Raw genomic sequence first — 25567 nt, 5'->3', positions numbered from 1 at the left:
TATCAATAATGAAGTACACTTCTATCGATAAAATCATAATATATATATCGGCATACCATACATAATTTAAAATCGATAATAAATATTGATTTTACGTTTTAAGCACATCTACAAGCTCTTTAATAATTTTAATATCACGCTGATATCACAGACATTTATACCAAGCCGTTCACTATAAAGTCATTCGCCAGATTTTTATCAGATTCGTATCGTATTCGATATTCAATTTTCTCCGATTAAAATTATATTACGAATCCAACATCAGCCAAACAAAAAGTACGACACTCTAAAATCTTCCTTCTATCCGGCCACAAAATAAAAGATTTCAAAAGCTGCATTCTTAAAAACAGAAACCACAAAGTAACTGTGAATCCGGCAGTTGTAGATCTGTCACGAACGCACAATTGCAACAAGAAACCGTTCGCCGTAGCGCTGTGAAAAAGCACAAGTTCCCTTAGGAAGATTCGCGTGTGAAGGAAAACCGCGCGGAAACAACGAATCGAGCCGCGTCGAATCGTCCGTATCGTAGGCAAATTGTCAGGCCCGCGGGGTCTCGACGCATAATTTTCGCCGCCGTCGAAGCCGCGCCGGCCCGCTCGCCGTGACCATAAGCGATTCATCACTCCCACGTACTCTCGGTTGTCACGCGTAATCGGCCGCTTCCGGAAACATTAATCGTTCGACGGGGGCAACGGGCGGCTTATCCGCGCGAGTAAGTCATTAGCATTGCGGTTGACATTACGAATTAGAAAGCACACGCATTCCGTTCTGCTCTGCTTGCACGCGGCTGGAAATAAAAGCGAATCGTTTCGTCCGGTTTATCTCTCGCCAAGTTCCTAATTAAAATATTCATATGTATTTCGTACCGTGTTACGCGCTCCTTTGAATCCTATATTTTTCTCTCTTCTTTACGTTTCTTTGTCTCTTTCCGATATGCAATATGTGAAGGATATATCGCAATGTACAAAGAATTCTCATGAAACTATGTAAAACTATTCTATACAATTTTTAATCCTCGTGTGCTTTTTCTTCTTTTTTTTAACGCATCCTGTCGTTCCTCTTTTCATTTCGATTTTCGATTGCTGATTTAGTCTTGCGTCGGGAATAACATAATTTCGGATAAACTCGACGAGAATCGATGATTTTCGCAATAGAGCCGGATGAGCCAGCTAGCAAAGCGAAGAGAACACGTTGCATTAGACACAGCAAGCTGAGAGGCTTGTAATTACGGATTAAATCTCCGACGGTTTTCGCTTGCACGCGGCGTTCCAACGTGTCTACATGTGTACCGTGTAATATTCGTTACGGGCTGCGGAGATACCGAACCGATGCGTCCAATAAAACAAAAGACCATCGGTAACCGGACAGATGTGCAATTTCACGAATACAATTTTACTTTTCATTTCTTCTTTCTTTTTTTTTAAGTTGAAATCGATCTCGTTATGACAGCCTTTGTCGAAACGTCAACACTAAAACCATCATCCAGGTAACGAATTTTAGATCCTTTCGTTTGTACAATTAGTAACAAAAAGAATACTTTTTCGATAGAATTCATAGAAATTTGTCTTTGTCTTTTCCCTTTTTCGATGTAATAAAAGACTTTGGTCTGGAGAAGAACGTAAATTTGGTAAAATTCGCAAGCTTTTTGTGCTTCTTTGGATTACCCATTTACGTAAAACATATATTAAAACCACCTGATTCGATCGTTTTATTAGCATAATTTGAGTAGCGTGCAATCGCCAATGGAGTGGAACAGATTGACTCTGGCAAAGATTAAGAGAATATGCTACGATCGAAGCATAATATAACGTTCTTAAATCGTTTACGATTAAAAAAAGAGCAGCTTTCAGTGACAATCTATTCTTCGTAATCGAAAGTTCTCGTTTTAATATATTGAGCAGAACGAAAAAAAAAGCGGATAATCGAAGGTGCCATAATTTTGAACCTGTTTCGCCGTTCGAGAATAAATGAACGACTAAAAATACTTACTAAATCGATGGGGAAGGGAAAAAACGAAAAAATCAATCTCATGACAGGCTCTTACGCACGTGGAAAAATCACTGTCACTAAACCGATCATTAAGAGTATTTATTAGACGAACGATCAGAATCTATACGACAATTTAGCCATTTTCCTGCATTTCGTAATTTCGTATTATAAGCAGGTGCTTGGGATTTAAACACGATCTTTCACAGAATCATTCGAGTTTTTCATTCAGGCGATCTTAGAGAATTTCACCCATTGCATTCGTACCGATTTTGTTCAAGAATCTAACGTCCATTTAACCCTTTGCACTCCGAATTTTATTTCAATTTCGTTACCAGCAGCTCCTAACGCTTTTAAGTGTTTTATTTGAAATTTACTTCAACTAAAAAATAAGACAATTTAAATAAATAAAGGAAGAAACAAATTCACTTAAATACCAGTTTTAGTCACACTATTGTTGTATTTTGTAATTTTTAAGTGTATGTTATATGTTGAAACAATTTACAGAATGCAATTCTGGTTTTCTTTCGCACGTTTCACAAAAGAAGGTAATACTGAAAGAATGTCGAGTGGGACTCGACAAAGGAGATCCTGACACAAAAACTAATGTCGTGTCACACTCGACATAGGAGTGCAAAGGGTTAAGACGTTCATTAAACAACAGAAATCCTAAACCACCAAATCGTGACCAGGAATAGGACAAAAGATGAAAAAGAGTCGTTGCTCGATAATAAAACATATATTGGCTGATCAGACAAATCGGGAAAAAAGTTAATTACGTTGTTTGTCCACAGTGAGCGCAATATTCATAATTACAAGGCAAATGTTTATGCAAATTCATTTCTATGAACGTAATTAGAGATATTGAACCTAAATTACATATTTATTTCAAATAGTGTAATACGTGTATTTCACTTTGGATATGTTGCATATTCTTTCATATTATATATCATTCCGTGTAACCTCCACATTTTTATGCCTTTTTCCCATACCTAAACGTATAAACATCATCAATCTACAATAACATAACAAGTTAGAATTCGTCGTGTCATGATCGCGCAGAATCAAACATCTATATCGCAGAATGATTGTACGCAAAAACACGTGGCGACACGTGTACGTTACACACGCTCCAACATCGTATGCAGAAGATCAATTATCAGTGAATACTAAGCAATTATGCAAAGAGTGAGAGACGATCAATAACAGACCGCTAATAAAACTCCGCCTTGGAACGCAATTCAACGAATCGATCGAGCGAAAAAAGCACATAAAAAAATTAGATCGTCGGACGATATTTAAGATAATCGATCGCGTTGGCCGCGTACACAAACGCCTCCAAAGCGGATCGATCGTATGATCGTATAATTCGTTTTTCATCGTTTGCTCTGCGATCTGGTTCGTTCGTGGATCTGCTATAAATTCAATTAAACCGGGAACCATTCGAATTGCACACGCTTCCCGGCATAATTAGTCGAGAACTCGTGGAACGAATGAAATAAGGATGGAAACGCGGAGATGTTATTATTTCTAATTATGGATGGCGGTTAACCACGTTATTGATTCAACAGGATAACGTGCAAGGTAGCCGGGGGTTGTCCTGCTCGGCGAAAAACCGCGGCAGACGCGTTCTCGTTGCTTCTCGGTTCTGTTGGCTTCTCGTCGGTTCTCCCGGCTCGATGGATGGCTTCCGCGATGCCGTTCATCAGGTCGAGTAACGAGCTGCGGTAACCGCGTTACGTTCCTACCCAATGTTCGTCGAGAATTCTCGCATGAAGACGTACGAGGGAATGAACCATTCGGTTGGGCCACTTATTAAGAAACCACCGGTGGGAGCGCGTGCGGCCAGCCCTGCTCAATTTTACGAGACCGCAATGGCCTATTCTACTCCTGGCCTTCGATCCTTTTCTTCCAGTGAAACCAAAAGACTGATTGTGAGAAGCATGTGTATGTGAAAACAGTTAGAATTGCCAACAGGTTCTGAATAAGCTTTATAGGTCACGTAATTAGAAAAATTGTCCAATTTTTTGCGAAAGTCGTTGATGTATGGTCAGGAGGAATATGGTCAAAATTGAAAGTAACAAATTAACTCGGTATACAGGTAATCGTTAATTGGACGAAGTGCTGACGGGTTTCATCGGACGATTTTTGTAGATTAATTTATCGACAGGTTTGGAGAAATTGTTGAACTTTTGGAGAGATTTATTAATGTACACAGCAAAGGTCTACAATCAAGTTGAAAATGACAAATTAACTCAATATTGAAGTAAGCGTGGTAGCGTAGTTCGTTAAAGTTCATCAGAGAGTAGTCGTTACTGGGATGCTGCTAGTTATGCAACCAGCGTTTGACCCTATCAGTTAAGGGTTAATAATTGAGGAAACGAGCGTGAATGCTTGTCAACGTTTCACGGCAGATTTCTGAGATGTATAATTTCTATTTAGAAACCGGCAATTATCGAATGCTGATCATAAGGGAAATAGGAAATGTGTGATCAGACTAGGTAAATTTGTTATCCAGTTAAACACAACCATGGAACTTTTGTTACTTCTTATTTGATTATATGTTAACGAATTACTGATGGAAAACGTGGATTTTTTACGCAGTCCTCCTTCGACTACACGGAATTATGTCCCGGTGGAACGGCTGCTGGAACCGCTGTTGTCCTCGAAAGCGGCGCGGTAATACACCATCAACCGTTGCAACTGCAGCTACAGCAAAGCCATGCACAAGCACAAGTGCAACGCGGTGCTTTGGTTTCCTCCGCGGCGACCAACCCGAACCCTAACCCGAATCCTCCGAGATCGCGACCTTGGCACGATTTCGGCAGACAGAACGACGCGGACAAAATCCAGATACCAAAAATGTAAGTATTTCATATGGAATTTCTATTATTTAAAAATTATGTAAGACCTCTTTTACGTTCAAGTAAATTCTAAAAATTTTACTCGTACTATTTTTTACAATCTCAGAAGACTTGGAAGATATTACCATAAATGAATTCTATGAATTTTAGTCAATAGGAATTTGATATAGGTAGTATTATGATGTAGCAAAATCTTCGATCATTTCTGAACAGAAAGTTTGCAGCTGTACAAATGATAACTCGATAAAATCTTATAAAATCTCCCCTAATTCCCCATCTTACAAACAATCTTAAAATTTCCCCAAAAACCCTAAAACCCTTGACGTGTCCAATGAAAACATCAAAGAGCCTACTGACAGCAAAAATTTACAAAATCTCCCCTGTCTGTCTGTTTATCTCCGCAACAACGTTTTAAAACATCGCCAAACCCTAAAACTCTTCACGCGTTCGAAAAGAACGCTATCATCCTCCGCTAATGAAAACAAGTAGAAAGAATCTCTTGACATTAGGAACAGACGAAGACGTTGGTTCGTAACCTACACAGAAGTTGTAATAAGCTTACCAGGTAGGCGTCGCGCGTCGGTGTGGAGAACAGGAGCAGAGGGGCTCGCAGGCCGTTCACCCGGGCCAGGCTCGGTTATCGGCTCGCACGCACCGCACTGTCCCGGTTGTTCTCCACCCGGTGACCAGTGCGGCGGAAAAAACGCGGCGAATACAAAACCGCGACGCGTGTCGTCGCACAAGATAAAGATAATAGGTCGGCGACAGAAAGTTCGATGGTTGTAAGCGCGATAGACCGCCACCGTGGAAAAGCTTCACTCGGATAAGGATAATCGTGCCTTTTATTTCGCTTTTCGCGCAACTATATTTAGAGCGGCTAACCTAGGTTAATCGCGTCCTCGTCTCGAGAGAAACTGGTAGCTGGGCACATATTCGTCGCATAATCGGTTTTAGAAAATAGCTTGGAAATTTTAGTCGCGAAAGGTGAAAACGATGATTCACTTAAACTTATTGCATCATGAATTTTTTTTCGACGATATACGTATATATTTATATACATAATTTAGCTATTTTACTTCAGCATATTCAGATATATCTTATACCCAATACTCCTCAATTTTGTAATTTGGCGATCAAAGTCGGAATTATAATTGAATTTGATCTTTAACTCTTTATTCGAGAGAGTACGAAATTTTTTCGCTTTCTAAAAATGCCAAATGAAGATTTCAAGATATTGATCGTAATGAAAAACATGGCGTTTCCTAGTGTGCACGTGAATCGGTATAAAAGATTCGAAGACAATTAGATGCATCTTAGTTGCGTCACGCTGACTGACGTCATTCATTCGCGCGGGATATTTGCGACGAAAACCGCAAATATTCAGATTCGAGAAACGATTTCTAAAAATTAAGATTATATTAAAATCATATAACACTGTCAACGTCGTGTAATTATAAACTCATTATCTCTCTGTTTGTCTAGGACCGATTAGAAAAAAAAACATCACGTTGATTATAAGCGACGTTACCGTAATTATATCTTAATATATGAAGATTAGAGACTTCTTAAGAAAATAATCAGTAAAACCATTTGCACAAGCGCTGTGGCCATGATCGAATTCTGATACATTTTTTACAATCGGTCGTTGATAAATCAATATGTTATTAGAACTGTCAATATACCTACGTCAAATTATTCAAATCGATACAAAAACTATTTGTAATAATATGCCGGTCTGAACGCAGATTCTCCGCCTATGGGTTCAAGTATCACCTGGAGTCACCAATTAGCACGTCGCAGCGTCGCGAGGATGACAGAATCACATACATCAACAAGGGACAATTCTATGGGATCACGTTGGACTACGTTCCTGATCCGGACAAGCCAACTCTAAAGGCTGGGCAAACAGTTAAGGTAATGCTAAGCAACATTTAAAAGGAAATTTTGTATCTTTGATATTTATCATAAATCTGTCATCAATTACGTGAGTAATCATAATTACTGAATAATAGGATCGTAATTATTCCTTATTTCCGGATCTACTTTGAAAACTTTAATTTTTAATCAGTTAATCGGTCACTTCAGAATGATGTAAGCTTAATCGCAAGAATAAAAATGTAATCAGAGCAGGCTGTAATTATGAGATAACGCGATGTTTTCGCTTAGCGATAAACGATAATGGTATAAAGGCAGCTATGTCATTAGGTGCAGATGGATTACATGTGTATATAATGTTCCGAAGATAAAAAGGAAGATTACATATAATTAAAAAAAAATTGAAATAAAAATGTTACGTGACGCTGTTAAAAACAAACATTGACTAACAAAAAGACATACGCGCCTTTGATTGCGAGCGTTTCAAAGTTAACAATCGCCCTCTAGCGTTCACCATAATGGCGGCGCACAGAAAACATCGTGCTACGTGGCGCCAAAAAACCCGCGACTCTAAAGTATAACATGACACGCGTGCAATATACGCGATCTATAATATCGTTACGCGAAACGCAGTGGTATTGCTCTTAAATCGCATTAGGAGTGCGCATAGCATTACGCTTCGACTCCTACGAGAGATAGAATTCGTGCAGCTCGTCGAGAATCGAAAGAAGAAGTCGGACGAGGTCGTTTGTTCTCGCGACTCTAATTGGCAGCATGGCGCACCGTTAGCAATTTCCATTCTGATAAAGCTGCCGATTCTTTTCTCCCCCGCCCCCTTGCTCTACCTCTTTCGCTAGAAGTTACGACTTCCTCGTTAATTGCTAATCGAGAGTCTAGCCGCTCGTAGTAAGTCGAGCAAACTAGCTACGTACGAACATTTACACACGCGAACAGGGAGCCGCGAGTACAAATTCACCTCTTATCCGTTCGCTTCCCCTCTACGTTACTCTTTACTATTTCACTTTATTTGCACTTACGTACAACCTCGTCGCTATCCTTTTCTCCTACTACACTCCAATCCACTCCTGCACCGTTGTTTTTCCTCTCTCCTATCTCTGTCAATGTCCAGTGGCGATCAGCCTGCCCTCTGCTTTCTCTGTCTCGTACAATTCCGTTTTCCTTGTAGCACTGTCTCTCTTATTCTTGCTCTTATCTATTCACTTCGTATACTGTATATCATTCGTTATGTTTAAAACTCAATTTCAACTTCGAATGTGATTCGATATTTAAAGCTGCTGAATCTTGAATCTTGATAAATTTTTTGAGTCCTTGGAGCTTCGAGAGTCTTGGCAGATTTCAAAGTTTTGAAAGATCAGTATTAAATTTTTTATATGAAGGGAAGAGAAACGTGACAAGTCACATTGTAAGTGTTTCATAAAAACAATTTTTGAACTCAATATATCATAATAAGACAGCCATGAAATTGTCAAAACTTCAAGGCCAACCGATACACAAAAGTTCAAAAGTTTCAAATACTAAATTATGTTCAAAGTGATTTGAATCTTTCGCGACATATACATATTCGGAACAATGCAAAATCTTCCAAAATGCGTTACAAACTATGTATGTATATAGTTTCTATTAATATGCCTTGTCTTGCTTTCGTAGACCGATTTCTTTCGTATCGAACACTTTCTCCGTCTTTCTTTACGATGTAAATTTTACGCTAACCTCAGTCCGCCGATAAACTTGTATTTCCTCGACGAGCGCATTTCTTCGCCCATTCACCCGAATCACGAAAAATCCCTACCGGCGGCGTCGCTAGCGAACACGAGTGCGCACCGGTCTGCGCAGTGAAGCGTGCTTCTGTCGCGGCAGCCGATGTCACGCTCACGTGAAGCCTGCGTTATCATTGGCGGCTGAGCAGCGCTGATTTTTCATCAGCCAACCCCCAACAGATACACCGTCGAACGGTTGCCTGATTCTAAATTATTTGTCGGCAATCTGTACGCGGCGCACGGTACAAACGTTAACCCGCGAAAACGGCCCGGGGACACATGTTGTAAACTGGTCCGCGAAGGTTAACGTTATCTGATCTCGTGGCTTAAACGGCGGGACAATAAGGAACTGGACAAACACGCGATAGAGGTCTCTATTTGCCCGCACTGGTCACGCACACTCCACAATGTCCTCTATTGTAAATTCGATGATAACATTCTCTTAAATCTCCGTAGTTCAATAACGTTTATTTTATTATTTTTCGTTGAAATCTCGAAATCTTTCTCTCTTTCTCCTGTTCTATATCCTTATATCGAGCATTCTCTATCTCAATATCGATATTTATAAATTGTTGGAATTTTCGAGAATCTACGAAACTCAAGATCGTTGAAGCTTACGACAGTCACTTTTTAATCAATTCTTCGACAAAAACGACTACAGTCACAAAGGTTCAAATTCTCTATATAGCCTCACAACCGAGAAAGGTATCAACAGTCTTACGTATCTTTCTCTTGAATTAATCACGATGAACTCACCAAATGCTTTCTATCTTAGTTTACCACGCAATGTTTAACACTCAATAAAACTCTCTCGCGCCCCCAAGCTACAATCTCGTATACCGAAACGTTATACCTATAATTACAGTGACGCGACGCATTATAAACGATCGAAGACCACCATATTAATCGAAAGATGGCGTCGTTCGATTAGTCGCTCGATAGCAGACGCGAATGGTGCAAAAGAATGGCGGCAAAATTGTCTCTCTATGTCTTTCTCAATTAATCAAAGTAATTGCACCTCACACGTTCGTTACATTTTTACCAATGAATCACGACCGCTCGGCTAGACACGTTACCGACGGAAAAACGTCGAGAACAAGGTTATCTTGGGATACACGGTCGTTTATTGGGAATTAGCAGTGTCGAATGGTGCAATTTATGCTACTGGATTATACGGTACGCCGTGATTTATACACACGTTCCTGTATGCGCGCGGTCGTTCGCTCGAGCGTGTCCTCATGTCGCGCGAACGATGCCACGCTCACGCGAATTTCGCGTGCCGCGCGACCGATGCGTCAGCAGATTCCGCGACGGTGTTCCGTTACCGACCGAGTATTGTCTCGTCACCCGACGGATCATTGTGGACAAATGATAACCGGGAGACGCGTCATGCTCGTCATTATGCGTACAATTTGAAAAATCTCCCACAACCAGCCACAACCGCTCATTGTAGCCTGTCCATGTCGGAATCTATAATCTGCGTTACATAATTATACGCTACCCTGTAATTTATGATCCGTGTAATCACGTGTACGCTCGAGCCCACTTCTGTATAGCACCAACGAGAATCTAAAATTCTGAATTTTCGATTGACTTTTACGCGAATTATTTCCTTTATGTCTATATTGCATCATGTAATTTTTTAATTTTTTTGCACTTATAAATTTTCAATGTTTAATTTTAATGTAACGCAATGATATTCACTTTTAGTGTAATATAAAGACTAGTTGAGAAATAAGAGGGGTAGTTCTATATCTTTACATGTCGAAATAGTGAAGAAGAGATGGAATAAATACGTATTTTTGTTCCGAGCTTCAAATTATAGTCACTTTTGTGCTCGCACGGTGTTTCTATATGCTTATCCCTGCGCCAAGCGTCTATAACGATCACCTTCTGTCTTAATGTGAGTCCGCTCACACCTGATTATTATTACCGCCAGTTCCGTGCCTATTTAGATCTCTAGATATCAAGTGTTGGTTGTAAACAGATCAGTGATTTCGCCTCGCACTATTCGAGCCTGTCAAATGGGATTGCGGAACACGATAATAGATAGAATTATAAACTAAATTTATCTAAAACGAAGAAAAAGAAACATGTGAAAATAGTCATTGAAAAAAGATGCCTACTTTATCCTAACCCTTAAATTCTATCCTCAGAGTAGTCGTAATAAAGAAACAGGTATTACAGGAGTTAGTAAAATGTAACGGCGAAAAAGTTGTTTAACCCGTTGCTGAAAAAAGATAAGAAAGACAAAAGTAAACGCGTCAGCGGAAGCCATTCATCTGCCCTTATAGTATCTCGCTTAATAAAGTACTTACAGTGTTTTCTTGATGTTTTGTCGCGCAGAGCGTGGTAATGTTGATGTTCCGAGAAGAGAAGAGCCCAGAAGACGAGATTAAGGCGTGGCAATTCTGGCACGGAAGGCAACATTCTGTCAAGCAACGTATTCTCGATGCTGGTAAGTAAAGCGTGCAGAATCACCGAGTTTTCAGTCATCATTAAAACCAACCTCATGAACAAATAAGCCAGCAGCGTACCGGCCATTCCAATTACCTCCTAATCAGTTCGCGCATTCATCAAACGAAAAATAAATCTCACGCTATAATAACATTGTTGCATTGCATAATTTACATATGTCATTTGATATTTTTTGCGCAAGCCGCTCGATAGTGGGATCGCCTCGAGGTTGGTAAGATTAAATTACAAAACCATACCTATCGTTGATCATACCCATGTAGTATCTACGTACGTAGAATCGAAAAGAAAACGAAAATCACGCGCCCTTTCGAGGCATCGTAGAATGATTTGCAACTCTGACAACAATCTACACCATTACAGACACGAAGAACAGCGTGGGACTGGTGGGCTGCATAGAGGAAGTTGCACACAATGCGATCGCCGTTTATTGGAACCCACTCGAATCCTCGGCGAAGGTACGAGAGAGTCCTTCATCATTCATTAAAGAGATTCCATTTGCATTTAACGATCTATGGGAGACTTAAATGGAGCTGTGCTTATTCATGCACCGCAACAATCATACGATAAAGGTCTCTGTATTTTATCCGAATGATTTTCATGTACTCTCTACGTTGCAGATCAACGTGGCGGTACAGTGTCTCAGCACCGACTTCTCCAGTCAAAAAGGCGTAAAAGGTTTGCCTCTGCACATCCAGGTGGACACGTACGAGGAACCACCACCCCACGCTCATACGTACACCCCACCCTCGCATCGTGGGTATTGCCAGATCAAGGTGTTCTGCGATAAGGTACCCAGTTTTTTTTCTCTTCTTACACCTTCCAGTCTCGTTACGTCGTTTAATCGACGATTCGAACAAAATTACAAGAACCAACTGATCTCATGAATCATCCTGGTGTTATTTACGCACAGGGAGCTGAAAGGAAGACTCGCGACGAGGAGAGGAGAGCAGCAAAGAGGAAGATGACGGCCACAGGTAGGAAAAAGCTGGACGAGCTCTACCATTCCGTCACGGAACGCAGCGAATTCTACTCCATGGTCGATCTTCACAAACCTCCCGTCCTCTTCTCGCCACCGGCGGAACATACCATAGACAAGGTACTCTTCGAGACTTCTGATTGGATAGAAGCTGAAGGAACTGTTTACAAATAACTGTTTGTCCTACCTTTTATCTATTCTTCTTTTTGTATTTGAAATTATGTATGTAGATACGAGCATGACAAGCATGCTTTTTTCAAAGAATTAATAGTCTATCAAGAGAATATTGTATCTAGTTTACAAACACTTTTTCGTTTTACCATAATGCAAAGCATTACTCTGACTTCTCGAACATTAATACCTTCACGGACACCCACACACAGTTTAACTCGCGATCGCTACGCCAACGGAAGCCGTGAACGTGTTACTTGTTCGAGCCCGAGGCCTCGAAAACCGGCAAGAATTGTAATAGCTTGCAATTGGCTTTGAACGCGAACGAAAACGAAACTAACCAAATTACTCAGTGAAAAGCAGCCCCAGATATGTCTGCGTAGTATCCACCACAATCCTCTGCTCTCAACACCGCCAAAATTCTCCACTAATCGTAACAGTTTCCGGGAACGAGCCAAAAAATTAGCCAACCATTTAGCACCTTAGGCAAATATAGAATTCTCTGAACTAGTAAAAAATTATAAACGCTCGATAGGAGATAAAACTAGTTTATTCGACTGCTATAAAAAGTGGCTAAGAAAACAAGTACATATCTTGCTTTACGAAAATGATGGATACAATATAGACAATGTGACAATTTATAGTGAAAGATAAAATTATTTGTACACGATTGAAATGTAGAAATAAAACAAATATTTTCTATATTATTAAATTTCAATATCTGTAACTGTATATGGTACACAGACACTTACAGTAATAAACGTATACAAAGACAAAAGTTAATCCGCAGATACCAAATAACATCAAAGAAATATGTTGAAAAAATATGTTGAAAAAGGACTGCAGAGATATAGAAACAGATTTCTTTACAAAATTAATATATTATCCATACCCAATATATTGTAGTTAATTGTTTGTCATAAACAAAAATCCACGGAGGGTTAACTATAATATTAATGGACATTAATTACTAGTACTATACAAATAGCTCTATTCTAACATCAAAATGTTACCACTATGTGAATCTTCTCTTGTCAGAATTTAGCAAATAATTTAATTTACATTTCTTTGTGTACATTTGTTACTATAAATTTCGTAATATACAGTTACATGTAATTCAATTTATTTAATGATATAGAATAGATACTTTTGTCTCTCAGTGTAGCTCGTATCACGGAAAGTAGCTCGTTCGAAAAGAAATAGAAAAAATGTACAATATGTTTCTTGTTCCACGACAGTTCTCTACGATGGAGTTGTCGGGCTTCTATGGAGGTGGCGGCGGGGGCGGTGGCGATACAGACACATCGTCCCTGAGTAATGGCGAGGGCGGAGGATTGAAGGCAGGGGGCAGCAGCCCTTATCCTGCCTGCGGCAGACCAAGCTTGCCAGCCCTCAAGTTCCACAACCACTTTCCGCCCGACAATCTAACTAGCCTGCACGACAAGAAGGACTCCTTGCTGATGCAGGTGCAGGAGCTTCAAGGCTCGGTGCTGCAGGGAGTGCAGCAAGCAGGTCTCGCCGGAACGGTGGTATCCGGGGTCGGGAATAGACTACATCTGCAACAGCAACCGCCCCATCTACGTCCAGCAGACGCCGAGGAACGAGTGATGCTGTACGTCCGCCAGGAGTCCGAGGACGTGTACACACCGCTGCACGTCACACCGCCGACCGTTCAGGGACTGTTGAACGCTGTAAGAAATGTCAAGCATTTTTGTATGGAGCACACATTACATTATCCAAGTAGCACCGACACTATCAGTTAAAACACACACGTAGATCACTGCTCGTTGTCAGCCATTCCACGAATGAAAAAAATACATCCTGATGAAACGCGAGAAGTTTAACCAAACGGGGTTTGCATTTGATTAATCGTACCATTAAGACGTATTAAAGGTCGTGGTGCATAGGTGATCTCGAGTTAAAGAGATACGTCGAGAATGTCGAATGAAAGTTGTCTCTCGATGAAGGTTTCTCTTTCCTGGAAATTGAGGTTCAGTTTCTTCGAAAATGAAGCTTCGAACGAGGTCGCTATAGTCTACTTTATTCTCGGCACACTTGTGCGACCAGGATTTTCAATAACTTGTCGTGGATACAGTGGAATGACTGAAGGATGAAAATACACACAATCGCCGACAGATAGCGATCGAAATACTTGCAAATCGTAACCATGTCGATCAACGTCGAAGCTCCTGCGGTGGATGCTCGGTCGGTTCCTAAAGGGCAGGAAAATGGTAGCGGTAAAATCACACGAGTACGCCGCGTACTCGCAGAAATGACAGCTAGGAACGTTGCATAAGTGAGCCACGTTAAGCCCGGGTGCGTTCGTGAGCAGCGATATCGCTCGTATTCGTCGTCTGTCTCTATTTATACCGACGAGTACGTTTCGAAACCGGCACGGTAACAAATCCTCGGGTAGAAAGCGACACGCGGAACGTTTCGACGTTCGCGACGTAAACCGGCGATATCTTGACGTGGCCAATTTATCACATTTCCACGGAGCCATGTTCGATTTGACGCCTGTACCCCCGGTATGAATAATGAGTGATGCGCGAGAATAACACGAGATATACAAGATACACACCCATATGATATATATATATATATATGCATATGTATATGTATATGTATATATATATACATATATTATATAATATATAGGTATAAATGTTAGCTATGCATGTAAGGGCATATTACACCATTTTATTAATACCTGTTGCACCGTTCCATTACGCTGATATTAATATTAATGCGCATGCATCACTCCTCCAAAATCCTTACAATAATTAATACGGACCGGAGCGCGGTGAATCACGCGCACGGATCATTAACCCCTGTGATCGCGAGATCGATGGTTTCGACGTTAGAGGTGCCGTTCTTTATATTTCTTTTTTTCTTTTTTTGTCTTTTTAACATTGTACATTATTGACCAACTGTACACGTACGCAAGGTCGCATTGTTGCAATAACGATGAAAAGTGGCAGAAGAAAAAAGTGGAAAAGAAAATCTATCTTTTACCGCGTCCTCCTTTCTCTCCGTAAATCGTACATTTGTCATTGCTTCTACAGAAGTAATTCCCTTTCTCCATAGCAAACCGATCATGCTAGCCAATAATTCCCGTTGAAATTGATCAATGAATTCCTTGATCTATGTACAGGAAACGGAAGATCGCAATTTTTTCTCTACGTTTCTTACATATCTTCTCTCTTTATTTTTTTTTTTTCATTATTTTGTCTTCGCTTTCTTCGTCCTTTATCTTGCCCGTAAACTTTATTCTATCCCTGATATCTGTCGGTCTGTCCGTTTTCACTAAGCGTATCGCGTCGTAATAAAAGAAAAAAGATTAAAAAAAAGAACCTCCGCGGTTATCGAGCGCGAGTACCCAGATCGATGGTCCGCAAACACTGTCAAAATTCTAATGTTCTACTTTTTTCTATTTTACAGATTGAGTCAAAGTACAAAATTGCATCCTCGAGTATTAATAACCTCTATCGCAAAAACACAAAGGGGTAAGTTTAGTAGAGTGTCATCTTTACTTGCATGCACCGCCCACACAGTAGTGCATGCCATAACGGTGACATTGCCTGACTCTCTCCGATTGCCTGGTTTGCTAGTCTCTCCCTAACTTCCGAAATCGACACACCACCCTCTATACCTCCTATACAACGCATTTGATAATATTTTTCTATCTTTCTTTTTGTCTCTCTATCTATCTATCTAACTATCTATCTCTCTCGCCCGTATATTTCTCTGTTTTTTCCTATAATCGCTTCTTTTCTTGGTTGTCCTCACCGCTCTGATCTTTGGTCGCTATTTATTATTTTATCTTTTTCTAACGTTGTTCACCACCATACCATTCGTTCATCCTGTAGAATCCTTGTCGTCGGCCACGCTGATTCAACGTCAGAGTACTCGTGTGTCTCCCTCGACTTCACCAGACTAATCCACTAATCTCTCTCGTGTCCTTTATTTTTCTTCTGTCACGACCGCTCACGCACGCCTGTCTGCTCGCTTCTCTAGACGCCTCGCCTTGTCTAGTGGACCAATGCATGCCTGTATACCTCTCAAACGCATCACGCACTTGGCTCGCTTGAGTCGCTGTGCTTCTCGTGTGCTCCTCTTATTTCATTCTCTCCTTTCTCTCTTTTTGGGTTACGTGATCTTTCCTTTTTACACGGAATAGCGTCTTGCTTGCTGTTTACTTTGGTTCACTCTTCGATGACTTTGGAACCATGGCGTTGATGCGGTCGACAGATTTGCGGATACTTTTTCTTCAGTGTAGAAAGTACCAAGCCTGTCGTACCACGAACGCGACCAAAGGTCCCATTAACCGTACTCTGCTTAAAATATCAATCGTCACACGAAACGAAAACAAGCCCAGACAGAATGCGACAGAACTGTTTCCTGCCCCTCAACACGAAACACAAAAAGTAATCGAAATCTCTCGTTGTATCGCCGTATCGCCCAATAATTTCATATTTCGCTGATTCTTTCAAACGACACCGTTTTTTTTGTTTTGCCGTTTTATTTACCGTCGAATATCCTCCCTCGATTTTAAGCAGGGTAACCTCGAGTCACCTTGTTCTATCATTTCCACTATTTAATCATCCTTTTCTCCTCCTGTTGCAGAATTACAGCGAAAATTGACGACGACATGATCCGATATTACGTGGACGAGGACCTGTTCCTCCTGGAGGTGACCCACTCCAGAGTAAACCCAGACCCGAGCAACGAGCGTAACCCAGCCAATCCTGGGTCGCCAGGTGACCCTGGTGATCCCGGAGATCCACCTGCCACAGCTGGATACGACGTCACCCTGATCGAGCTACCATCGTCGCCGGCGCACATAGCTCACTCGCCGCTCACGAATTCCGCGCATGGCCACGCGCACGTTCACGAGAGCGGCAACACGTGAACCGTCCGTGCCACTAAGTACGCAAGAAAAAAGGACGAAATAATGAAATTAAAATGAACAGAAATTACCGTACGTGGCTCTCGTCGTTTCGCGTAAATAAGTCTGAGATAGACAAAAGCAGCCGCGATGGTCGCGAGGAATCGTCGACCCGGTGCAATGTGAAAGGATAAATTGGACAGTTCGACGGGAGAAAGCTCTTCAGGGACCTGCGTTTGAGAAATCATTCGAAGATGGCGTTCGAGTGCGACTTAGAAATCGGAAGAAGAGATAGAAGAGGTAGAAGACGAAGAAGAGGAAGAAGATGTTTCGATCTAGTGGATGATAATCGCCACTTTACCCCACCAGTGCTTGTATTTAAGAAATAAGTTTGTAGAGGTTGAAGGAAGGTAGAGAAGAAAGGGAGAACAATAGCGTTTGGACGTGTAAATCGGACTGGGAAGTACGGAAAGGATACTCGGAACTGTTTTTCGTATCGTACAATGTAAGATATCAAAAGTAAAGAGGAACGTTCGTTAGTTGATAGTGACCATCTTGTGCAACGTCTTGAACGATCTTGTCTGTTTTCATAACGATATACAGGTAGTTTCGCCGAAGTAGAGAATTTCGTGGACACGGAGTGGTGTTTGATCGATTGTACTTGATCTCGAAGGGATGACGAAGCTTTATTTACGATACCGTTTTTTCTCTTTTGTATGTTCCGAGTTTTTCGTAGAAATAGTTATGTCGATAACAAGGTTCTTTTTGGTCAGAGATAATCCATGAAAAGAAACGTACCTCGTGTGCACGAAATATGTAGCGATCGAACAGCCTGTATTCGCGTAAACGTCTTCGATACGAAGCACAAGATCGAAGCTAGAAAGTATATCCTCTAGCCATGCAAGGCAACTCGTTATTTTATATATATTTTTCTTTTTTGTTTGTTTTCACTTGTGAACAATTTATACCGATGGTTGTTAGCTTATAGAGTTGAAACATTGCCGTCGTAGTTGAAACGCGATGGCTACATGTAAATCAATCAAAATTGATTTAAGAAATTCCCGCCCTATCCCCGTTAAATATTAAGTTATAGATTTATATATATATATATATATATATATTATATATAGATACGTATGACGTATAAATGTATATGCAGAGAAAATTTCACTCTATTTTATCGTATCGTCGGTTTTAGAGTTTAAAGTCTTGTTTATACGTTTTTAAAAGAACCGATGGTCGGTGTTTCGACTGGTCGACGTGCACGAAGCAAGCTTATTTTATACCAAGACTTGTACGTAGAGCTAAAGAAGTATAACTTTGAACGTCGCCATTCCAAGATAGACGGGTGCCATCGAGCATTTTAATCTCTTTATAGTGTTTACGCTCATACAACGTTCAGCGATATTGTAAGTTCTGTCTGATTCTTGATTAGGATTCTCGAACAGACGCGATAGTGTCATATCCCATTCGAAGGTTAAAGACTCTTCCTTTGCATTTCCAGCATTCCAGGTTAGTCGAAGGAGCTCACCTTCTTCCATCAACTGTCCATCTTTTGTATCTCATGTGTTATTTATACCGAGTTAACCCGAGAATCCGAGTAGAGCCGTGTAATACATCGATTAAGGTATCCCTTAGGTACTTCGCTATCATTCCAGAAACCTCCTGAGTATCCCAGGATCCTTTGATATTATACAAAGAGCAAGTATTACTCTCACTGAAATACGTAATTTCTCTTTTCGTTTTTTTATTTTTCGTTGAGATCGATCACGAAGAGAGGATGATAAATACACGTTTAGAAGATCAGTAGGTACGTTAAATATCCGATGGAATTGCCACGTCATTGCAACGAGCATTGCAATATTTAGAGTAGGTTAATTTAGACGAATACGTTATATTGGTATCTGTAACGAGTTTCTTAAAAACATTCTTTCCTCGAACGTTAAACAATCCTTTGAGAACAAGCCTCTATTTCGATATAACGAAATACTTAAAATGAATATATTGATAAAATAAAAAGAAGGAATTCTAGAAAATATTTCGAAAGAGTATGTATTATGATCATGAATATATATGGATATTAGTTTTAATTCTTACGATTCAAGACTGTTTATAGAAATTGTTCTCAAAGGGTTCAGCTATTTATAACGTGTAAGCCCCGTGAAACCCAAGTTTATCTTGATTATGGCAGGATACAGAATGTACACAATGAACATAATCAGTGACTCTAATCAGTGCAACGTCGTTGTCGTAGATCCAAAACAAGCGGCAAGATGTAAGAATTATCAATAGCCTGGTTATGTATCGTTCTCTTTTTTTTCTCCTTTCTTGTATTAAGGTAAAACAACATTAACGTGCCACTGGTAAAAGCGAACACAGGTTTCGTCGTCACGTACATCGCGTGGTTTTTATTGTAAAACCACGCTTGTATACATGTACACATACACGCACACATCTACACACCAGCATATACACCGTTCATCTACTATAAAAGTTATCGATAATTAGTTCACATTTAGGTTGGACTAGAGAGCATCGCGATCACGACACACATCACTGTTGTCCGCATTTTTGTTCTTGCGTGAAACGACACAAAAACGAAGGGAGAAGGAAGAGATACTTAAATCATATACACACCCTATACATAATATCACGACGATATCAAAGCAAGGATCAAAATACGCTTGTAAAATGCATATTATTATATGAGTACTATATTTTGTTACATCTATTGCAAGGCAGCATATAGTTTGATATTATTAATATTATTTGATTCTATTGACTAGAGTTACATAATGCGTATATTATTATGATTATAATTATTATTATTATTATTTTTATACAAGGGATGCGTGTATTCATGGTGCGAGAATGAAAGTAAAGCTGACAGAGGGGTCGAAACACAGAGGAGAGAAAAATAATACGAGAGCGAAAGTGAAGATGAGAATGAATGGGAAGATTGATCAGTATGCCTGAAGAAGAGTGAGGAGAGAAGAAAAGAATCGTGTTTTGCGATCAACGAAGATTGTTAGTGTTGCTCCATGACATTTTTTTATTCGTAATTGATATCTTCCCCCAGCCCATCCCCTACACCCACATCAAACACCATAAACTTTACCCACCCTGAACCTTCGATCGCCCAAATATAATAACCTTCGTCATTTACAGATGGATCTCGCGTGGGATTCGTCGTGTGTGCGTACGAACGGTTTCGTCGATGAACGATTTTTATTGCTATCGTATCATCCCTTATAATCCCTTACGTTTATTAATATTATTAATTAATGATATATCATGAAAGGCAACCGTGTTACAGTCACGAGAAGACCTCGATCGCTATCAAAACCAGTGAAGAAATGTTAAAGTTAGTGTAGAAAATTGATTGTGAAATCGATGACTTTTTAAATCTCTTTTTCTCTCCGTGTTAACGTTAGAAACATTGCACGGTAGTATAGAAGCGAATATATGGTCTTCCCGTGATCGTTTCCCAGCCATCTCGATATCGTACTTAAATGACGTAAACGACGATGCGAAACGAATCCACAAGCTTCGCCTTATTTGTTAGAAATGTACCCGTGTAAGAGGAGGAATGTTAAAAACCAGCCGATTTTGAACTGAGCGCACGCAGTGTACTGTTTTGTTAGAGGATCGTGAAGCCAGACAAGTTGCGGAACAGATAATGATGCGAGAATATCGAAATATAATAGCCGTTTTCGCGTTGTCTTGCCATCGTGAGATTGTGCCAGAGGTGATATTATATTACGCTGTTTATTGCAAACAATAAATATTATATTAGTACGTTTTATAAATTGTGCGTTTTTATTGTCCCTTGCGTGGAAGACCAAGACGGGGACTTTTAAAAAATATCTTTTCAAGATCGTGCAGGGCTACCTTAAGGTTTTTTGAAGATTCTTTAAAATTGATAGTTGCTAGAATATTGTATCAAAATCAGTTGAAGGCCACCGCAAAGCCAATCAAAATCAACTCAAGAAGATCTCCTCGAAGTCACTCAGGATCATCATCGAGGTTCTTCAATCCTTTTGAAAATCATCTCAAGAATTTTAAAGGTCGTCTAAGAGCATTCGAGGATCATTCCCAGATTGTTAAAGCTTATCTGAAGATCGATTCAATTCCTACGAGTTCAAGATTGTTTAAATATTTGTTAAATAATTTGGTTATTAAATAAACAAATTTGTGAACAAGTGCAACGTCCCGATTTTGGAAATAAAAGATATAATTTTATCTTAATTTATTTGAACATAATTCTTGTTAATTTGCAGAATGTTTTCCTCCTGCCTTTGTGAAATCTTGCTCCATCTCGAACAACACAGATCGATATAAAGAAAAAGAGGATTACTATGAAAAGATATAAAGAACAAAGCGAAAACCATAAATTTGGATGAGCAGAAAGTGTCAGATAATGCTTCGAAGTAATTTGCGAGCTTTTAGTGTCGGAATTTCAGATGGCTCAAAGTTGTTTTTACATCATTCACTTACAAAAATGGAATTCCGTTAATGTATCGCTCGGCAATTTTTGTTAATCGTCACATTATCTTAAAAAGAGTTTACGTGTATACCGCGATCAACAAGATTTTATTCGATAAAATCTTATATTCTAGTCGTTGGCGCTTTAGACAGTAATAAGTCAAACATTCAACAGTCACGTATAATTTATAAAATTTACATAGGTTGGAAATACGATCCATAAATTTGATACCTTCTACTGAAACTCGAATACATGCGTTCTTGTCACCAGTCGTGAGAATATAGCATCTATGTGTAGACACTGTGACGATCGTGAAGGAATACACGACCTTGTAGTGGGGCACTGGCCCTGTAGTAAATTATCCGCGCTTCATACATTTGTATTGCGTCTTTAAACCATCTTAATTACATATAATTATTGAAATTACATACGTGCTTCATATTAAAAGAATATCTTTTTCTCCTCCTACTTCGTATAACAATATCCTATAATTGATAAAAGTTACATATAATAATGTAGCACATAAACCATTAACCCTTGAGGGCCATAACGAGTGAAAGTTTTCCGCTGCTCATCGTTCTTAAATAAAAAAATTATCAAAGTCAAACAAGTAGAGTTGAACGTTTTGTTATTATTCGGTACTAAATAAAGACTAGAAAAATTATTGTTTGCAACAGTAATAAGGACGATAATACTAAAATAAAATTCTCGCCAGGTGAAATCTCATCTACGATAGCCTTTAAGGGTTAATAACAGTATTCATAAAGGAATACTCTTAGCTCTTCCATTAATTACACGCTGAGAATGCTACACGATTTGTTTGCAAACATTTTTACCAAACCAGCTTTCTTGATTCTCCCAAGGCCCGGTTGAGAATCAGGGAAAAGAATGGTTTTATGCCGTATCTTAATACTTTATGGCTATACAATAAAAAGCAGCCCTGTCGCAACCGGTTTCCACGATCCAGGAGAAGAACCATCGTGATCCAATGGTGGCGTCAATGCAAAATCTTGAACCAAATTTTATGTATGCACCGATAAATGTTGAATGCATCTTACAAATTTATTTGTCAATTGATCGTTACTGCTCGTACGCTGGTCGTCGATTCTCAATCGACTTCCTTTACAAATATCGGAGCAATCTCGATAAGGATGACGCTATGTCTCAATACCGGTACTTGATTAAATTAATCTAACGGAAATTGTTGAGTCTTCTAAATATACAAATTAGATTTTGAACGGAAAATGAACGCTTACTACGAGATTCTTCGAATAATACTATAATTCATGAGGGAGCGGGGGGGGGGGGGGCGATGTAACGTTGCGTCGAAACGAATACCATGTAATTGTGGACCAAGTTACAAGTTCGTCCCTCCTTTCTTTTTTTCTCCCAGCTACATCGGTTTGCTATTAAGCGTGATTCGATAACATCGTTGTAATGCTATTAAAATTCTAACAGTCGATAGACAATGAAACTAAAGTGTTTTTCTGCGAAACAGAGGACCAGCGGTCCGAAATCTTCTAATCCCCTCGGTGACAAATGGCTCTCAAATACTTTGAAAACAGTCTGGTTTGATATATACAGTTATATAACGTACAGTCTTTCTGCCGATTATTAAACTTTCCTCCTTCCAATTCATTAGTGAAATTGTTAACGGATTTAGGTAGAATATTATCCGCTTAAGAAGACTTGTCATAAAGTAGAAAGGGGAGAAGACTAACTGAAAAAGTCTATTTCAAAAAGAGACCACAGAATCGAAATGAAAAATTTTAAACTCGTTTCAAAACTACGTCATTTTAAAAGAATGTCATATGTATCTTTTAAAAATATTCCCAAAGGTTATGGCACGATTAAATAGGTTTCGCTCGTATTATGAATAACTAAAAATCAAAGCTGAATCGCAAATCAGGTACGGTGAACAACTCGGTGACGCAAATTATTAATAGCCTGACTTGGAAGAAAGAGCGAGAGGTTTAGAGGAGAAAAAGTAAAACTTCACCTTGTTTTTTCCTCTCACCCTTTTAAGGGAGAGTTCAATGAACCACGGAATGTGAAGTTTATATCCATCTCAAGGACTGGCACTGTCTTCTTTCGCTCTTTTTTTCTGAATCGCCGCCCGCGTACTGCATTTTCGTGAAAAGGATCATTCACGCGTGTCCGAGCTAAACATAAAAAAAGAAATAAGAGACAATGATACAGAAATATTTCTCAATAAACTGTAAAATATATTTTTATAATTTCGTTTATCGTTATCTTCTCTACAATTTGTAACGAATGTTGAATTCTCATTTCCAACATTATTTCCCCATTAAAGTCTTAAATTTGTGTAAATACGATTTGCCTCTTAAAAGAAAGTTCAATGAACCGCAGAATGTAAAGTTTATATCCATCTCAAGGACTGGCACTGTCTTCTCTCGCTCCTTTCTTCCGAATCGCCGCCCTCATACTGCATTTTCGTGAAAAGAATCATTCACGCGTATCCAAGCTAAACATTTAAAGATAAGAAACATTGATACGTAATTACTTGGTAAATTGTAAAATACATTTCTGTAATTCTGTTTATCATTATTTTCTCTATAGTTTTTAATGGATTGTGAATTGTCACTTCTGACACTCTTTCCCCATTAGAGTCTTAAATTTGTGTAAATGTGATTCAATTCTGAAACTAGTTATACCTTGATTCATTAGTGTCATGTGACTTTTTCGTAATTGAGTTCTTTAGGAGGCATAGAACAGACAACAACGTTAAAAACTCATAATTAAGAAATTGAAAAGATTTAACAAGCTGCTTGCATTAAAGCACTAATACGGATTCAGCGCGTAGATTACTCCATCGTTAGCACAAACTTGTTTCTTTTATTCTAAATACTCTTCGGTTACATCCATTAAATTAAACTATCAAACTGAAATATGCTAATTCCAAATATAAAACAGCATGATAGTTCAGGACCTCTGAGCTTACTCGATAAACTAAACTAAACTAAACAGATATTCTTGTTATCCATATAAATTCAATATTTTAATAATATCGATAAAATAAACTTCGAACACCTGTTACTTAATTTTAACAGTTAGTATAGATTTAGAAACTTACTCCCTTTTTGATCATATCATATCAAAGTCAGAAAATCAATGTAAACAGATTTACCAAGTTTTACAATATCAAATATGTTATATACCGATTAAGAGACGTTAAAAAAAGATTGGGATAGAAAACAAAAAAAAGGTATCTGACCGATATCAAGAAAGCGATACACGCATGGTTTGAAGAAATTCCATTCATTGTGGTCAGAGGGAAATGCACGCGTACGTTGGCATTAGCGATGGTGCACGAGGAACACGCGATTGGCAAGTTCACGGCCGTCCCTTACGTGCAGCCTTCTCCTCGGCCTCTTCAAGGCCAACACGAGGATCGTACTCTCTATGCAAATGCTTATGAACTCGACATTCACGATCGGCACCGGGTTTCATGTGACAACACAAATCAAAGTTAAGCCGGTTCCGTCACACCACTTACATAATCAGTGAATTTCTATTGAAACTGTCTCGACCGCGAATCCAGAACGAATTTTGTCGTACAAATTCCATTATATATTCCTGATTCATATCGACTAACAATACCGTTGTCCGTTACCGAACGTAGAAATTAGATACAATCGTCGAAGCGTACCAATAAATCGTATTATCAACGGAATATTCATTATACCGGGAAGGAAAAATGATTGTCCGATGTAACAGGCTGTAAAACGAGCTCTTCGTGGACGATTGACAGCTGTTCCGTTGTCATTAATCGAATGGTTAGTTGATTGATCGACCAGTGCTCCGTCTGATCATGTTCAGTACGATAAGAAAAATATCCTTTGTCAACAGCGTGTGATTCGTTGTCAATAGAAACAAAAATCTGTTCATAAAAGTAAAGCATTGTTTATATTAGTAAGATTGTAATTTAAATTGCTAGCGATGGTGATCTCCGTGTAATATTATAAACGAGTGTTATTATTACACGAGTTTATATTTTTGTAACTTACACAACAAATGAAAGAAATCCTAAAAATTGGAGGACGT

The 25567-nt window shown here is 39.3% G+C and overlaps 1 protein-coding gene and 1 long non-coding RNA gene across 5 annotated transcripts in view; one reads left to right on the top strand and one right to left on the bottom strand.

Annotated features, from left to right (window-relative positions):
- LOC125385119 overlaps window positions 1-9383 on the bottom strand; it is a 196303-nt gene extending 186920 nt beyond the window's left edge. Inside the window, exon 1 of the long non-coding RNA XR_007224089.1 lies at window positions 7763-9383. This is a non-coding gene — a long non-coding RNA (uncharacterized LOC125385119). The remainder of the gene's footprint in view (window positions 1-7762) is intronic.
- Window positions 1-21274, top strand: part of LOC100643801 (protein grainyhead) — a 161890-nt gene extending 140616 nt beyond the window's left edge. The window contains exons 7-15 of one of the 4 annotated variants that reach the window (XM_020862973.2): window positions 4591-4850; window positions 6596-6764; window positions 10850-10961; window positions 11342-11436; window positions 11599-11769; window positions 11892-12077; window positions 13595-13819; window positions 15570-15634; window positions 16755-21274. In XM_020862973.2, the coding sequence (XP_020718632.2) occupies window positions 4591-4850; window positions 6596-6764; window positions 10850-10961; window positions 11342-11436; window positions 11599-11769; window positions 11892-12077; window positions 13595-13819; window positions 15570-15634; window positions 16755-17040 (1569 nt within the window). In that variant the 3' untranslated portion in view covers window positions 17041-21274. Of the gene's footprint in view, window positions 1-4590; window positions 4851-6595; window positions 6765-10849; window positions 10962-11341; window positions 11437-11598; window positions 11770-11891; window positions 12078-13366; window positions 13820-15569; window positions 15635-16754 lie in introns of all 4 variants that reach the window. The other 3 variants (XM_012308451.3, XM_048405852.1, XM_020862974.2) reach the window with 3 other exon arrangements.
- Window positions 21275-25567: the final 4293 nt, after the last annotated feature.

Source organism: Bombus terrestris, chromosome 5 (assembly GCF_910591885.1).
Source record: "Bombus terrestris chromosome 5, iyBomTerr1.2, whole genome shotgun sequence".
Classification (NCBI taxonomy): Eukaryota; Metazoa; Arthropoda; class Insecta; order Hymenoptera; family Apidae; genus Bombus; species Bombus terrestris.
This window is presented reverse-complemented; position numbering and strand designations above follow the sequence as displayed.